This window comes from Ammospiza nelsoni, chromosome 12 (assembly GCF_027579445.1).
Source record: "Ammospiza nelsoni isolate bAmmNel1 chromosome 12, bAmmNel1.pri, whole genome shotgun sequence".
Classification (NCBI taxonomy): domain Eukaryota; kingdom Metazoa; phylum Chordata; class Aves; order Passeriformes; family Passerellidae; genus Ammospiza; species Ammospiza nelsoni.
The window spans coordinates 14,065,503-14,083,065 of record NC_080644.1 but is presented as its reverse complement, the minus strand read 5'-3'; the positions used below and the strand labels follow the sequence as shown (position 1 = coordinate 14,083,065).

The following is a 17,563-nucleotide window of genomic DNA, read 5'->3' as shown; positions in this document are numbered from 1 at the left end:
GAGAAGGACAGTAAGAGGAATATTTGAAGTGGAATGACAAAGTCTGGATCCAAGCAGGTTGCAGACCCCCTGCAGCACGTGTGGGAAGCCTTGCCAGGGCTGGTTTGGCCATGGCCAGCATTGAGTACACACAGGGCCAGCTTCCCTTGTTGGGCCTGACTTGAGATCTCTCCACTGATCTAGCAAACATTTTCCTTAAAGCAAATCCCTGGTTCATCTGAATCTTTCCTGCTTGGCATCATCCTGACCACGGTGTGCACAACTGCTTCTGCCATGCCAGTTCTTCAGTGGCATTTTAGGGCTGATTAAAACCTCTACATTGGTGCCCTGGGTTGCAGGTTCTGTGACTCTTCCAGGCTGTGAGGATGAGCCTTGTCCAGGGCCAGTGTTCACCTCCAGCTGGGGTGCAGCTCCTTGGCCCCAGTGTGTGACACTGAAACAGCACCCATGACAGCAGCCCCCATCGTGGGGGTTTATCCTACAGGCTCAGAATGAAATTGAAACCATGATCCTTGCAAATAAACCATCTTCACATCTCAAGCCCACTAAAATCCCTTGCTCTAGTGGCCTTCTGTTTATTGCCATCTTAACTCATGGCCTTCTCTGAGAAGCAACAAGAAATGTGACTCTCTGAGTGAAATTTGGTCCAGATTTACCGCTAACAGTTAATGAAAATATCCTAAGGCAAGAGGCTGTTTAAGACCTCTGCTCCAGTCTAGCTCACTTGTACTTTTATTTCTTTGGCCCTGTCAGATCCCAGAGCTGAGTTTGGGAAGGATGGAAAGGGAGAGCTGTGCTGGGAGGTTGTCAGCTGGGTGGGATGAGGTCCCTTGTCACAGCTGCTCACCAGGGACAGCACAGGTTGGTCACTGCTGTGTAATGAAGGGCTCCCTGCAGTTCTCCTTACAATGTAGCATTGGTTTTCACACCCTCTTTTTTCTTTTTTTTCTAGTTTTGCTTTGGTTTCTAGGGTTTTTCTTGCCTTTTTTTATGGTCTACTAAACAGTTCTATTCAAGGGTTACCACCTTTCATTTCAGTTGGGAACGTGACTGGTGTGGCTCTTTCTTCCTTTTAGCTCCAGCCTCCTTGGGAAGACCTACAAAAACATTCTGGCTCTTCTTCAGTTCTTATCACTTGTCTGTTTTGGGACAGTTTTCACATGTGGATGCATCTTGTTCTGCTCCCCATTTCTAGGGAATGAGCTCTGCATCAGGAGCTGGCAGTGCTGTCCATCCAGCCTGGAGCCTTTTAAAGCTTACAGAAAACACAAGCTTGTCCACTTTGCTAAATATATTCCTTTTCACTTCTAGGTCCTCCTATAGAGCCCCTGGAGCCAACCAGGCCTTTACCAACTCTTCCTGTTCGCAGAATTCACTCCACTTCAGAGAGAAAACACGAGAGGCAGCCACGACCCGCCAGCCCTCCCCTGGGTGACAGGCCAGCCCTCCCTGGCTCCAAACCAAACATCTGTGATGGCAACTTTAACACTGTGGCTCTCTTTAGAGGAGAAATGTTTGTTTTCAAGGTACTGAGAATTCCCACTTACCCATGAGTCTTCCCTTAATTTAATTGCTGGAAAAGGTTAATAGAAGTATTTGGTAGTGAGATTTGAAACGTCTGTGAAAATAGCTCTGTTCCTCTGAGGGTGATGACTGAGAAATATTGGAAGGAAATGTGAACAGATTGGTTCTGTAATATTTGGAAACAATGCCTGATGGGATTTACAGAATGCCCAGGCATCCTGTGCTCCAAAATGTGAAATGGGTGCATTGGCAGAGAATTCAGATGCCACCAAGCCTGAGAGGAGCCCCCTGTAAAGCCAGGAAGCAATACCAGTACCATGGGTAACCATTAGAGGGGTTGGGTTGGGAGGGACATTAAAGATCACCTTGTCCCACCCCCTGCCATGGACAGGGACACCTTCCACTGTCCACCATGCCCTGTCCAAGCCGGCCTGAAACACTTTCAGGGATGGGGCAGCCACAGCTTCTCTGGGAGCAGCCTCATTGTCTCAGAGGTGACATGCATGGAACTGGGGCTCTGGGAGCACTCAGTCTACCTGGGGTGTTGGAGTCAACCTTTCTTGTACAGCACAGCCCTTGCTCAATAACCCATTAGAGTACCAATGGAATATGGACATCCATTATACCATTCCCAAAATACCAGCAGTTTTATCTCTGCCCAATGGGTGTGAAGTGTGGAAAGGGACATATTGAAGGTTATTAAATGGACAAACCACATCAGTTGCAGAAGATTTCTGAAATGAAACTAGTTGAAGGTTGGGATGGTATCTCGGAGGAATGTCAAAGGTTCTGTCCTGCTCATGCTCATCCCAGAGCATCCCCTGCAGCTTTAAGCAATGATAGAATATCTAAAGGGATATTTCGTGCCTCCTTTGTGCCTTTAAACCTTGTGTGTTTCACACAGTCACCAGGTGATGTTCAGGCTGTCTGGCTCTCCTGGGCTCCAGGAGCTTCAGCTGAACCAGGACAAGCATGACACCTCAGTGACAAGACATGGAGAGGTCACAATGCTTACAGCTGTGGACTCACTTCCCCCTGCTCCTTTCCCCTCTCCTTCTTTCCACCCTTTTCCACAGCCCCATCAATCAACATCTCCCCCTTTGTGCTGCCATCTTCCCTCCACAGCACCTCCCACACTGGAGACAGTGTTGGGCTGGGTTGGAGCTGTCACCTGAGGCAGGACTTGTGTCCGTAATGGTTGTGGGGCCTGGGCAAGGATTAGCAGAGCTGGATACTGGACCCAGCCAGGTCTGACTGCAAGACAAGAGTGCTCAGTCTCAAGAGGCTTCTGGTTTCCTCAGGATCGCTGGTTCTGGCGTCTGCGCAACAACCGCGTGCAGGAAGGGTACCCCATGCAGATTGAGCAGTTCTGGAAGGGCCTCCCTGCCAAGATCGACGCTGCCTATGAGCGCTCTGATGGCAAATTCGTTTTCTTCAAAGGTACAGTACAGCTCAGCACGAGCCAGACACTCCTGCCTCAGCTCTGGCTGCTTCTGTGGCGTGAAAATGTGGAAAACGGGTACGCTGCACCCTTGCCCTTCTCTGAGGGGGCACTTCAAGCAGCCACTGATCCTTAAAATACAGTTCAGTGTGGGCTGGCCTTGCCAGGACCATCTCTGTATAGAGTTAATATCAATTAGGGGAAGTTGGCTTTCATGTGACAAGAAACAGCTCCTATTTCCCAGCGAGTGCCAGTGCCCTGCTTATCTCCTTGAACACCTTTTGCCAGGGCATTGAGCCCTCTCCAGGTGCAGGGCACTCCCAAACCTCATTTCTGGACAATTGTCTCCTAAAGAGACAAAATGACCAACCTTATGCTGGGGCCCACTTTAGCTCCTTGTATGGTGGCTGTGCCTGAACAGGATCCTGTACCTTGAGAGCAAATGGTGAGCAAGGAAGAGTGGCTGGACAGCATGGCTGGTACAAAACTACAGAACCTGGGCTTCTGCATTTGTGTCTGCAACTGCAGTACCTCAGCTTTCTAAACTGTACTAAAACTTGAGAGGCTCAGGGAAAGGCAACAGAAATGTCTGAAAAGCTTGGGCTGATCAACAGCTCAGCCTGAGCAAAAGATGGCAGACAGGGGATGAGAAAGTCTGAAATCATGACTGGCATGAGAAGGTAAATGGGAAAGGGCTGTTTAGCAGCTCTCCCAAAACAAGAGCTGAGAAGCAGCAGATGAAATGATGTTTCAAATTCAAAATGAAGTGGAGGAGCAGCTTTTCACAGATTTCAGTTAAGCCTGGAAGCCCTCAAGATGCTGCAGTCCACTGGTTGGTTTAGGTTCATATCGATCCGACTCCTAACAGGCCAATGTGTTTGTTGTTGTGTCCCTGCTCATCTCTAGGAGATAAGTACTGGGTTTTTAAGGAGGTGACAGCAGAGCCAGGGTACCCTCACAGCCTGGTGGAGCTGGGGAGCTGCCTGCCCCGCGAGGGCATCGACACCGCGCTGCGCTGGGAGCCCGTGGGCAAAACCTACTTCTTCAAAGGGGACAGGTACTGGAGGTACAACGAGGACAAGAGAGCAACGGACCCAGGCTACCCCAAGCCCATCACCGTGTGGAGAGGAATCCCTCAGGCTCCTCAGGGGGCTTTCATCAGCAAGGAAGGCTGTATGTGTCTGCAGGCATTGCACCTGTTAGATCGGGAAGAGCTGGTCTGTGCTGGGAGCTGGGTGGTTGGATGTGGAGTATTTTGAGTATTTTCTGATCCAGGAATCAAGTCTCAGAAGACCTGGGGTCACCTGGGCTTTGTGAGCAGCAGCAGTCTGAGATTCTTCCTGGCCCTCATCCCAACCCACACACTTCCTCAGCTGCTAAACCACAATTGGGACAATCCAGCTCTGTGGGAATGGGACTTTTTCTGCCACAACGGACCCTACCCAACTTTTCCTGGGCCCTGGTTCTGGGGGTGCTGGAACTTACATTTCCTCCTAATCTACCTGTAGTGAGATCTGGCTCTCTGCTAAAGGCTCCAGCCTGTCTGATGTCAGTAGTTAGCCTTGAAGTTATGCTCTGAGTAGGGGCTTCGCGCTCCAGAGGCTCCTTCCAACACATTTCTTTCTCTCATTTGAAGATTTCCTCCTCCAGTAAAGGAAAGAGCCAACAGAAGGGGTTTGTGCCATTGAGGCTGTGTTCAAATTTGGAGCTGTGGTGTGAGAGGAGGGCTGTAGGGCTGGGCCAGGCTTTGGGGAATGGCAGTGAGAGTCAGCTAAGCTGGGGAACAGTGCAGGAGACCAACACTTTGACCACAGCTCCCTTCTCCTGTTCTCTTATTTTCTAATAACTTGAAAGTCAATAGAAAATGGGTCATCTGGGGAGAGGGAGGTGCTTCAAACAACATGTAGCATAAAGCATCACCCTTGTATTAGCAGTAGAACAACACTCCTCCTTAACACAGGCCAAATCTTCGGGATTCTGTGGCAAAAGGATTCATCTTACTCAGCATTTGTTCCCTCAGGCTGAATGAACAGAAACAGGATGTTCTTCCAAACACTGTCATACCCAGACACATGCTGGCACCCTGCAGATGATGTTTATCACTTAGCAATGATGAGCACATATTTACAGATGCCTTAGTTAAAAAATACCTCACTGCAGAACCTTTCCTTTAAAGATTGTAGAGTTTTAATTCCCAGCTTGTCTTGGCCAAGGGGAATGGTGTTCCATGGGTAATGTTGAACATGCTTGCCAGGGTTACAGCTTCTCCTTTAAATCCCACCTCCAAAACCACCTTCACTTTCCAATGGCTGGAGAATGTTCTGGATAAATGTGTTTTATTGACTTAGGTAGTGTCTGTCTTCAGGCTCCCTTAAAGTCCTCCCACAAGCACAGCTCACCAACAGGAAATAGTGAGTAATACTCTCTGTTTTGTCTCCTAGTTTACACCTACTTTTACAAAGGGAAGGAGTACTGGAAATTCGATAACCAGAGGCTGAGTGTGGAGCCAGGCTACCCCAGGTCGATCCTCAAGGACTGGATGGGCTGTAACCAGAAGGAAGTTGAGCGGAGCAAGGACCGGCGCCTCCCGCACGACGACGTGGACATCATGGTGACAATAAATGACGTGCCCAGCACTGTCAATGCCATCGCAGTGGTGATCCCCTGCATCCTGTCTCTGTGTATCCTTGTCCTGGTATACACAATCTTCCAGTTTAAAAACAAAGAGGTGCAGCAAAATGTCGTGTACTACAAAAGACCTGTCCAGGAATGGGTATGACACAGCCTGCTGCACATTTCAACTCATTGAGCTGATGAGGACTATGGACACACACAAAAAAGTGGAAAAAAATGCATTGAAAAGCCTACCAAACAAAACTACTTCGGTGACCTACAAGTTTTGGACACCCTGGGATGGAAATAAGCAGGAAAACTGGAAAAAATACAGGCAGGCAGCCTTGCAGTGTGGAGCCTCTTTCCTTTGTACTGCTTTGGTCACCTGCCAGCCGCGGTGCCATCCACCGGCTCGCTCTGCCAGCACCAGAGTCTTTGAGACAGGTTTCAACTGATCTGGGAAACTTCCTTCAGTTCCCTGCACCAGTGCTCCCTGTTAAACCCAGCATTCTCCAGTGTAGCTAAACCACCTCTGAACAGAACCATTTTTTTAATAGCTCTCTCATAAATGAATTAAGATCATGAAATCTATGAACAAGAACAATTTCAGTGTCATAAGCAGAAGACATTCTGATGCTGAATCATTCTAAAAAATCTTCTTAGTTTATTAAAAAATCCAGAGATCTACCTGGATACGATTTTCCAATACCTGCTGGTCAGATGTTTTGTACATTCATAACTAATCAATGCTGCCACTCAGCACAGTGCACGAGGAACCACCAAGCACTCAAAGAGGTACCGGAGTGCGGAGCAGAAGCTCAAGAAGCACCAAACCAGACACCTGGCAACATTAAGCCCTAGACTGGGACAATCTGAAGACAAAGTAATTTGGTCTTAAAAAACAACCAAACCAATCATGGTTTTTGTTTTGGGAGCCACTCATGAAAGAAATATTTAAATGTCATGTAAGTTGGTTTAAGCTCCCGCCAGCAAGAACCCAGGAACCAATGGTTACCAAAATACGGGGAATGAGTATAGACAGACTGCACTCTGCCCGTTCAGACGCTGGGAAAAGATGAGTTGTTGTTCCGTGGCATGTGTAACTAGATTGTGGAATTTGTATGTTGGGTTTCAGGAGAATGGAAATGTTTGTTTGGAGTGAGGTCGTCATTATATTTTGGTGAAATAATCAAGGTTCGGTAAGAATTAGGCCTGTTTATAAAACTAAATCCAACCCCTGTAGATGTTACAAACATTGTACGCCTTCAGAATTTGGGGGTTTGTTTTGCCCACTTCTTCACAGGCAAATATTTAGCAAGGACCAAAGGAAGCATGCCACACAGTAGAATGAGTTTACCATGTTTGACAGAGCCATAAAAATCAGGTAAAGGCAAGAAAAATACCTTAACTTTCAGCTAGTGACTTTCCACAGATCTCTTCCTACAACAGTAGCTTCTGCTTGTCCCTCTTAGTTGTGAGTGGTTCAGGACATTGTGCCCTAGCCATAAACTTTTGATTTTCGTGTTGATGCTGATATTTTTACCATTTTGAATAAGAGTGGAAGAGCCTTTTGCAGTGCAGTGTAATGGTGAAGCCCAGCACTGTACAGAAGTGCCATCCATTGTCAGCACAGGAATTGCTTTGCCCACTCACCATGGGGAACAGGTGATTAGCCTAAACCCCCTGCCTATAACTGAATTTTATTGAGTGCAATGAAGTGCAATGCACAGAATGTCCACTTAGTATAGAAAATTACAGCTTTGTAATGTCAGCTCTTAAAAAAAAACCCCAAGGACAACAAACACACTAAAACTATTCCTAATTACAATGAGGAACAAAGCAGCAGAGAGATCGTTAGCATTCTGGATTGCTAATTAGTGCTCAAATATTGCTCTGGTGAAGCAGGATAGACACTTAGATTCGTCTGGTGAAGCCCACTAGGACTGCATTAACATGTGGTCTCAAACTGTATTTTGTCCTTCATAACTGATTTCCATAGCCAAGCTGTTTATTGTGTTTAAACATAAACTATTACCAACATATTACAAAGTAAGTGAGAAGCTCGTAGATGCAAAACTTTGAACTGTAGTGACAAAACGTGCTAACGTCTCATGGTGAATGAAGGAGTGCGAAGGACCAAAGGAAACCAGAGCTCCTGATCAGACAGCCCCACGCTACTCCACGTTGCTCTGTGCACCAGAGGTGTGGTGGGACACACCACGGCCACCACGGCCACCTGGCACCTCGGTCTCATCTGTACGCTGCCATCTCGCCGGGACTGCGACAGCCCAAACCTTTGAGCAACTTCCAACAGCCATCATTAAAAAAAAAAAAAATTATTAAAAAAATAATTTACAACGGAGAGCAGTGTCTGGGTTTGTTTGTATTTTATCCCACTCACCCCAAATTTAGGGTTTTGGCCTGCCCAAAGAAGGAGCTGATCGAGGAGAGCAGTGCCCTGTGCCTGAGGTGGCTGCAGCAAGGTGAGCTGCTGCCCTGGGCTGCCAAAACCCAGCCCCAGCTGCTGCTCCACAGAGCCACAGAAATACCCCAGGGCCTTTTCCACCTGGCCTTTTCCACCTGCCCTGTGCCCCCGCCTGGGGCAGGTGTTACATATGGGAGTTCCCAGGGGGTGAGAACAGCCCTCTGCAGCCACAGGGGACTGCAGGAGGGGAGGCAGCTTTCCTCCAGCACAATCCCATTCATTATCACCTCTGTTTTGCTATGATCAGCCCATGGGCAGTCCTGGGGTAACTTGGGCACAAACATGGGGGTTTTTTTGTGTGTAAGGGACAGTTCCCACCCTGAGCTGTTTGAAGGGATCCTACAGGAGCACTGGGCTCGCTGCCCATCAGCCTGGCCAAAGCTCTCTGTGGGCAGGGGCTGCGTTCCAGCTCCTGTCCAGAAATGCAGGACCCATTGTTCCCACATGGGAGCAGGGATCAGCAGTGCTAATTCAGCTCTAACAAGCAAAAGTGCTGTTTTGTGTTTGTGATCCTGCTCTGCAGCATGGGGATTTGGAGAGCCCAGGGACCTTGGAACACTCTGGACAAACTGCCAGCCACACTCAATATGCTATTTGGGTTTTTTTCCCATTTTTGACTACTTTGAACAATTTCATCACCATTGAGGTTCACTTTCACAGGCTTTTTTTTTACATTTTACATCCTCTGTAAAGGATCCTAACAAGTTTTTGGCCATTAAAGCACACACAGCTACGCACCTCAAGACCTTCCCACTGAACCCACTTATGAGACTTTCATAACTTTCTCCCTCCGGTCACATTCACCTCAAGGCTAGATTCCAGCCCTTCTCATAGCATCACCTATTTGTCCAGCACTCCTTTAGTTCCTCTGAATGTTCCTGCAACCCTTCCCAGCACCTGAAGTCACATGTCGCCTTTGCCTGATGGCAAAGGTGCCATGTGGCTTTAGTCATGCTGTGTAACCCACACCTTTGTAGCTCAATTTAAGAATCCCAAGAACCCATAGCATCCAAGTTCTGGGAACATTTGATATGATTGACTATTGAACATACAATTTTATTGACTATTCCTTAACACCTGTTGGCATCATCAGCACACATGCTGTGCTGCCTTGGAGATGAAAGCCATGGAAAAGGGGCAGGCAGGGGCTGCACTGTGCTTGTGCTGTCCCCTGGAATCCTGCCATTCTGGAGCCCTTCACCTGGGCTCTCATGTCACCCTTGCTGTGACACAGTGCTGTACTCAGCCTCCTCAGCACCCTGCTCCTGCCAGCTCTGGCACTGCAGGGCAGATCTCAGGGCAAGCAATGGGCAGCAGTATGAGAGTTTCACCCTTCCTTTCCCCAGCCTCTTTTGGAGTTTGAGACCCAAAATCTAATGTAGATGTGCATTATTCCAGAATATCTATTTGCAGAAACACTTGGCAACCACTGTGCAACACTTGCACCTCATCTACACACAGAGCTCAGGATGAAGATGCATTATATACATTCCAGATAATGCTGCTTTGGGCTCTTTGGGCTTTGTTTTCCTCATTAGCTCCAGACATTGTTTGCTTTCTTGACCATCACTGAACCCAGAGCATGTCTGTTCCAACGTGGACCTTCAGTCAGGAGTATGCTCTTGCACTGCTCAGAGCTCACCACTACTGGGTGAAATTTGGATTCTTAACCACAATGTGCTTCACTTCACACTCAGCTGCAGTTTCCCTTTCTATCCAGTCCTCATCCTCACTAGTCTAAGTCAGTATGACCAAAATTCCCTGCCCTAATCCATTGACTTTCCTAAATCAGGCAAGAGGACTTCCCTCATTCCATGGGATCACTGACCCAAGGTCCCCAAATGCCTTTTGAAAATACAACAGTACAAGAGACCCTATCCCTGTGGACTCTTTTAATTTTTAAGAGCTGCACAGGTCCTGTGGGACACAACTTGCCATTGAAACACCACGCTTATCCTCTCTCATGATCTGTGTTTCTAAACCCATTCTTTATTAGTTTGTTTTCCTTGTACACAGCTCCATCTCACTAGCTCAGGATACCCACAGAGCCACATTTAAAACAGGTATCACATTTGTTCCCCCCAAGAGCTGAGCCCTGTGAGGTGGCCAAGGAGAAGCAGCTTCTCACTCTAAATCTGAGAGAGGCTGAGGGGAGACCTGGAGTCAGGACCAAGACAGGTGGTGCATATTAAAGGGCTGATATCTGATCACAGATGATCATGGCAATCTTTATTTTGAAGTTTAAGGAGTAACCTTTTAATCAGCCAAATCTTAAAAAGTCTTTCCTGAACATCCAGACAGTAAAACAAAACTGGAGATTTGCTCAATTTTCTACAAAGCCCAAAGCAGCTGGGCCAAAAAGAGCTCTGCCCATACAGCCCACAGGTCACCATACCCCAAGAGAACTCAGCTGAGAGCAAGGCAGCTTGCTCCAGTGTGGAGACAAGCGAGAGCTTCCTCTTACCCTCAGGATGGAAATGGAGGCACTTCTGTGCCTTCAGTGCACACTTAATGGACAAGCAGGAAAGCAACTGAAATGAGATATCCTGACTAACAGCTGTGTAGAAAGAAATTACAATCTTCTGCCTGAAAGCAGCACCTACAGCAGCTTTCATCTGGCACAGGCAGAGCTCTTCATGAGGAAGCTCCCAAATCTGTAGCCCTTGACTGACTGACTGCTCAGAACCATGCTATTTAACCTCTGTCTCCAAGGTAACTCCAGACAAGGTGGTCCAAATCCATTGAGATTTGCTGATTTTTCTAAGAGTTTCCCAGTGTAGGGGGTGAACTCCTGCAGGATAAATTAAGCCCACTGGCAAATGTGTCTTTTGGGCCCTCTCCTGCAGGTGCCCCAGAAGCAGCACAGGTGACACCAGGTCAAACACTGACCCTGGAGGTCCAGGGACTCCCACACTGTTATTGTTAAAAGCCTTTGGATTGACACTGAAAAACTCCAGTTTTTAACCAAGCTGATCACTTCAGAATCACCATCCCTTGGGAACAGATGCAAGTGATGGCAAAAGAGCAGGTGATAATTTTTGAATTATTTTGTGGATTTTTGAATTATTTTGTGGCAAGTAAACTACTGTATTTTTGGTACTGGACATACAAAGGGGTCTTACATGTACCTAGAGCAGAAACACCACTCAAGCAGGAGTGTGGAAAGAGAGGGCAGCACACGTAGTGCCAAAACAAACTCTGTGCAGCAGGACACTGGTGCAAGACTTAAGGCAAAATAATCGCTAGTGATCAACATCCAAGAGCCACAAGAGTAAATATTGTGGGGTAATCTGAGGGGCTCAGTTGGCATCACAGAACCAGAAAGCAGAGCTGAAGAACTGAGCAAAGGGATAGAGAGCATTCCTTATTTGTAACTTATGCATGTTATTTGTCAGTTTTTGTGGTAACAGTTTACAAAAGATGACAAACATTTGGTTTTGTAGCCTCTCCTTTGGGTCAGGCCTGCAGAAACATCATCAGAAGTTCTGGATGTCTGTGATCCAAAGTGCAGCTCAACACTTCACTCCTTAGGAGCTTTCTGGGAAGTAGGAACCAACACTGCTCATGTCAGGCTAAAAGACAAAACAGAAAGAAGGTTTAGTTGTGCCAGAATGCAGAAGGCATTTCAAAATACCAGCTTCAGTCAGTTCTCACCTTCCCATTACAAAGGCACAGAAGAAATTTCCCTTTCTAGGAAAGGGAAAGCAAGGGTAAGAGGGAAGCAAGGATAAGAGGGAAGAAAGATGTGGCTGCTAACAGCCAGCCACAGGATCAGACCTCTCAGGCTGGCAAAGGCAAAATGCACATTCAGCCTGGCCCAGGTAATGATCTACAGCTCAGAGCAGGCTTAATTACAGCTCTGATATGCTCACAGACATCAAGACTTTGTACCCAAAGTGTAACAGGACAATGAATAATTTAAAGGGCTTTCTACTGAAGGAACTCCTTATGCCATAAACAATTCCCAGACTGTGGCTGAGAACTCAGCAACCAAGTTACAATGCTCAGGAAGTTCAGGAACACACTTTCAGCACCACATCAGTGGTGCTCAGGGTTGGAACTCAGGGCCCAAAATCAGTTCCCACAGGACATTCATCTATGCTTCTGCCTAAATGTAAAAACATTTGCTTATGAAAAATATTTACATACATTAATGAACGGGGAAGGCCCCATATCATCATCAGTCCAGATGGAAAAATACATCTGCCTCACATTAAAAAGTAACTTGAACAAAGCCTTTAGCAAAAAGGCTTAAAAAAAAATCAAGTTAGCAGTTTTAAATGTAAGAGGTCTGTGGCAGCAGCTGCTGACAAGTTCCATGGTCTTTTTGGCTCCAGAAATGGTTACAGCTAGCATTTGAAATAACAGTTGAATAACTACAGTGATCAAAAGCCAAGATGACATGCAAACTCACTGATATTTTAACTTTTAAAATAAGATTTGTTTTAAAAAACTGATTTATGTCATAGCTGAGCACTGAACAGTTTGGAAAGAAAATCTGCCAGCTGAAACAGATGTTAGTTCTCACAAAAAGGATTCTCATTACAACAGCATATTTCATAACCCAATGAGTAACTGCTGCCAGTAACCAACAAAAGGGGAGAAGTAGTGAAAAAATTATGATTAAAGCAGACAGATCAAGTGTGAAACCAGCTGCCTTTATAACAAAATCTTGCCTGTTCTGCCCACGACTCTGGATCCTCCTTACCTGTCAATGAGGGAATCCCTCATGTTGGTGGCGATGGTGCTGGGCTGAGCCTCATTGAGCCTGAAGATGCTCTCGATGACGGAGAGCTCAGTGCTGGTGGTGTCCAGCCCGCAGAAGGCGCACCAGTCATTGACCACCATCCCCGCGGCGATCACCTCGCTGCCGCGGTTCACCGTGCCCGCCTGCGGACACAGCGGCCATGAGAGGGGCTGCCACAGCTCCTCACAGCGCCTGCCACAGCTCCTCACAGTGCCTGCCACAGCTCCTCCTCAAACTGCCTGCTACAGCTCCTCACAGTGCCACACTGCCTGCCACAGCTCCTCACACAGCTCCTCACAGTGCCCTGGCACAGCTCCTCAGTGCCACACTGCCTGGCACAACTCTTCACAGTGCCCTGGCACAGCTTCTCACAGTGCCACACTGCCTGCCACAGCTCCTCACAGTGCCTGGCACAGATCTTTGTTGGGGGGCTCAGCTTACACTGCTGAAAAGAGCAACTCTGCCACCAGCAAAGTTCTGAAGGTGTCAGATGAAATGATTAATGAACAGCCTTTACTCTCTGGTGAGAAACTGGTGTGGCATTCAGTGACAGAGAATCCAAGGAGCAGGAAGGATAACAGCATTTACACATCCAACTGAGCAGGCAAAGGAGTTTCTTACTTAATCTTTTTAAAAACTGGCTAAAAATGCAGGTGTTACAATGGTAGGTGCTGCTGCCTAGTTTTGTTCCCAACAAGCCTCTCCTGTCGAAAGGCAAGCTGAGTGAACATTCAGTCAATGCAGTCAAACCTCCCTCAACACTCACCACAACTGGCACAGTGATAGTGGCAAGAAAGGCTCTTTTGCAAAGTTTATTCCAGCAGGGTAGCACAGCAGCAGAAGGGCAAACCCCGGGAAAAGAGGATGAACCACGTGGAGCAGGCAGCCTATAAAGGGGAAGGGCGGGGGGGCCCAAGCCTGGGCAGAGGGGCCTGGCCTCCAGGGGAAGGGGGGTGGCCACCAGGAACGCCCAGCCAGTGACAGGGGAAGGAGAAACCAGAGGAAGTTGTGACACCAAGTCCATGGGGGAGTCTGTTTTTCCCTTTGGGAGGGCTAACTCTATGGTAAGTAGTTAATGTTTCCAGGGCTGAGGGCTTGGGGACTGACCAAAGGGAGAGAGTTCATGGGATGCTACAACTGGCTTCAGCCAAACCACAAACAGCCTCACATTCTGTATCTGCACAACGTGCACAATCCCAGCAGAGCAACATTTCAGAGGGCAGCTAAAAGCACTGAGCAGCTTATGCAGACTCAGGAAGGATTAGAAACTGTATGGAAGACTTGGTTCAAGTCTTTTCCTCACCTCCCACTCAAAATCACTTCACAGAAAAAAATCTATCTGGGAGCCCCTGAGATGGAGAAACATTGCACTGGAGCTGGGAGGGAATGGGAGCAGCAAACACTCCACAAAGGCCTTACCACGAGTGGGACCTGCAGCAAAGAAGAGAGCTCATCCTGGTCATCGATGGAAGTCTTGGGGTGCACGATTCCTCCCTGGTTACTGAACACACAGTAACTTCCAACCAGCACCTGGTCTGCTACTGTTTGTCTGAACACCTCCACCTTCAGCACATCTGCCAGGATCTCTTCTGTCTCCTGCAAATGGAAGGAGGATAAAGCCTTCAGCCAAATGGAATTGTGGAGTGGGAAGTGAAGCTATTCCTGCACACAGCCCTCAGCTGGGAGCCTCCCACACTGCACAGCCCAGTGCAACCCAGCCACAATAACACACACAGCCAAGCTCCACACTCTGCACCTTCCCAGCTTCCTGTGCCACTACAAACACAACCTCCTGCCTCTGCTGGAAAGTGCCCAAATCCCCCCTCTCTGCTGGCAGTACATCAGTTGTATCAATTCTCAGCAAACCAGTCCTCTTTGCTCCCAAACCACATGGACAAAATGGTCTAATGCTCCCCATAACTCTAACAACTCTTTTCCTCTTCTGATTTCACTGTGAATTATTTTGATTTCTCTCTCTTGGGCCATCTTACATTACTTTTTACACTTTTTAAAAACATAAGAGTACAAAGCCTTCTCCCATCCCCTTATTTTTCCTTTTGCACTCCTGCCACTAAGCTGGAAGCAAACACTGTCAGGACCTGCAGCCACACAACACATCACTCTCAATGCCATTCAGGTTCCTGTTCTCAGGCATAAAATGGGAGTGACATTGTCTCCTCTGCCCTTATTTTAAACTCTCATACAAGAACCTTCTATTTTTCTTTCAGACCCCTGTAATGATGCACATCCATGGTCTCTTTCAGCTATCACATGCTCTGACTCATTCAGCTGTAGCTTGCAACTCCTCCTGCACTCCTCCTTATGCTCCTGATTAGACCCATGCACACTCTGCCTCACCCAATTTTATGCACCCAAAGCAAGCTCTACCCAATGATCACTGATTCACAGAATGCTTTGGGTTGGAGGGACCTTAAACTCATCTCATTCCACCTCCTGCCATGGGCAGGGACACCTTCCACCACACCAGATTGCCCCAACCCCCATTCAACCTGGCCTTGGGCACTTCCAGAGGTGGGGCTTGGAGCTTCTCTGGACAATCTGTTCCAGACCCTCACCACTCTGTCAGGGAAGAATTTCCTCCCACCATCCCATCTAGCCCTGCCCTCAGTCAGTGGGGAGCTGGTCCCCCTTGCCCTGCCCTGTGACACACAGGACCCCTCCCACTCCCTCCCTTCTCCAAAGCACATCCACCCCCTCTGCACCACAGGGAACAATTCCAGCCTCAGCCAGGGCAGCATTTCCCAGCCCCGCTCTGGATGAGGGAGCATCCCAGAGCCCTGTACCCTGTCCAGGTCGGGGTGCACCAGGGCCACATAGTCGTTGCAGGTGGTGACGTTGCCCAGGGCCGAGAGCCGCTCCTCCACGCGCTGGATGCGCACGGAGTCGGGGAGGCTGTTCCTGATGTGCTGCAGCTCCTGGTCTGTCGTGCTGCTCGGCACCAGCAGCCCATGCCTGTTCCCTAGCAGGACAGCAGGAAACAGGACAGAATGAAAATAATGTTCCCACAGGGTGTGTTAGCACTGCCCTGCTGTTCACACATGGTTTCAGCTGCTCGTGCTCTGTGCACTTCTTTCAAGCCCAGAATTCAGCCTAGGAGATGTAAAAATAATGAGCACCTCAGGAAAGGAAAAGCCAGGCTGAAGCTCAGAGTGTGGGTGAAAGGCACTATCGTTACCCCCTTCTCTCTTCCAACAGGACAAAAGGAGCCCCCAGGCTCTCAGTGAGACACTTAACAAGGAACTCTCCGTGCAGATGCCACCTGCCCTACAAAAGGCCCAGGGCTACTGTTTATGTGACTGTGGCAGCATGGCTGAATGGTTGAAGAACAAGCAAGAACCTGATCAGAACTAACAGGTCTCACCAGGCACAGACACGTGAAAGGCTTTTCCCTGACTCACATTCGGTATCGCCTCCCCCTCCCTGGCCACCGAGGAGCAGCCGAGCTCTCCCGGCCCCGAGAGCCAACACCCCACCCCGGCTCCGGGCGAGTCTCTGTTTCCCTCCTTCCTTCACAGAACCAGCCGGGTTGGAAAAGACCTTTGAGCTCATCCTTCCCTCTGCTCACACACTCGAGGCATTAAAACCCTCGAGGGCGAGGGGCGCTGCCCCACGGGCCCCCAGGCAGGGCTCAGCCCCGCTGCGGCTCCGAGTGAACCGCGACCCCTCCCCGTCCCCGCCGAGGCTCCCCCGGCTCACGTACCCACACACATCCTGCCGATGATGCGGCAGCCGGCGATGGAGGCGTGAACCACCGGGATGGTCCCGAAGAGCTCCCCCTCGAACACGCTGCAAGGAGAAAGCGCCGCGTCAGGGCCGGGCCGGGCCGCGGGCACGGCCGGGCCGAGCCGGGCCTGCCTCACCTGTAGAAGTTCTCGGAGCCGCCGATGGCCACGAGACAATAGGCGTTGGTGAGCTTGGCGAAGCAGCCCAGCTCGTTGTTGTTCTCGAAGCTGGCGCGGACCGCCATGGCAGGAACGGGAATGCGAGCGGGGCCGGGAATGGGAGCGGGAATGGAGCCGGGAACGGGACTAAGAAGGGAGCCGAGAAGGGGAATGGGAACGGAACTGTCTCCGGGAAGGAAGCCGGAACGGGACCAAGACTGGGGCGAGAACGGGAACTGGGCGGGGCCAGGGCTTGGAAGGAGCTGAAGCGGGAACAGGAACAGGAACGGGAACGGGAACAGGGACGGGCCGCGGCGGCTCCGAGCGCCTCCGCCCGAACCACGAGGCGCCGCCGATTCCGCTTCCGGCAGGGCGCAACGGGGCAGAGCGGCACCGGCCGCCCCTGTTGGGGACAGCGCCGCCAAGCGGCCGGGAGGTGAGAGCGCCTAGGGCGCGCCGCCGTGAGGGGAGCGGGGCGGGACCCGCTGAGGAACCGAGCGGGACCGGGACTGGTCTAGGAGGGACCGGCCTGTGGCGGCAGCACCGCCCCAGGCAGCTCTCGCCGGCTCGGGCCCCGCCACGGCTCTGTGGGACACGACCCGTTCCCGTGTGCCGGATCCCGCCTGGGGCTGGGCCGGCCCGTGTGTACCTACAGCCTGGAGAGGCCGTCACGGGTCCAGGGGCGGCATTCGCTGTCCTTGTCCCTGGTGTCCATCACTGTCCCTATGCCAGGTGTGCCATGGCTGTCCCTGTCCCTGTGCCGGTGCCAGCCGTGCTGTGCTTGTCTCTGTCCCTGTGCCAGGTGTGCCATGGTTGTCCCTGGCCACTGTGGGCCACCCCCTCTGTGTACA

At 49.7% G+C, this 17,563-nt stretch overlaps 2 protein-coding genes across 3 annotated transcripts in view; one reads left to right on the top strand and one right to left on the bottom strand.

The window, feature by feature from the left end:
* Positions 1–7,926, top strand: part of MMP24 (matrix metallopeptidase 24) — a 42,379-nt gene extending 34,453 nt beyond the window's left edge. The window contains exons 6-9 of the mRNA XM_059480638.1: positions 1,312–1,526; positions 2,826–2,964; positions 3,872–4,138; positions 5,407–7,926. Of these exons, the coding sequence (XP_059336621.1) occupies positions 1,312–1,526; positions 2,826–2,964; positions 3,872–4,138; positions 5,407–5,744 (959 nt within the window). The 3' untranslated portion in view covers positions 5,745–7,926. The remainder of the gene's footprint in view (positions 1–1,311; positions 1,527–2,825; positions 2,965–3,871; positions 4,139–5,406) is intronic.
* Positions 7,927–10,030: 2,104 nt separating this feature from the next.
* On the bottom strand, positions 10,031–17,045 carry EIF6 (eukaryotic translation initiation factor 6). Of its 2 annotated transcripts, XM_059480639.1 has the most exons (6): positions 16,692–17,045; positions 16,532–16,617; positions 15,615–15,790; positions 14,230–14,406; positions 12,772–12,953; positions 10,031–11,635 (listed from the first exon to the last, which is right to left on the bottom strand). In XM_059480639.1, exons 1-6 carry the CDS (start codon positions 16,796–16,798, stop codon positions 11,626–11,628), a joined length of 738 nt encoding a protein of 245 aa, XP_059336622.1. In that variant the 5' UTR covers positions 16,799–17,045; the 3' UTR covers positions 10,031–11,625. The 2 variants fall into 2 exon arrangements, with proteins under 2 accessions (XP_059336622.1, XP_059336623.1); XM_059480640.1 differs by lacking the exon at positions 12,772–12,953.
* Between the last annotated feature and the right edge of the window lie 518 nt (positions 17,046–17,563).

Coding starts and splice junctions, on each gene's coding strand:
- EIF6 (XM_059480639.1), bottom strand. CDS start 16,798: ATGGCGGTCCGCGCCAGCTTCGAGAACAACAACGAGCTGGGCTGCTTC. Junction 15,791..16,531: donor CATCGGCAGGATGTGTGTGG/GTACGTGAGCCG, acceptor CTGTCCTGCTAG/GGAACAGGCATGGGCTGCTG. Junction 12,954..14,229: donor TGCTGCAGGTCCCACTCGTG/GTAAGGCCTTTG, acceptor CTGTGTCCGCAG/GCGGGCACGGTGAACCGCGG.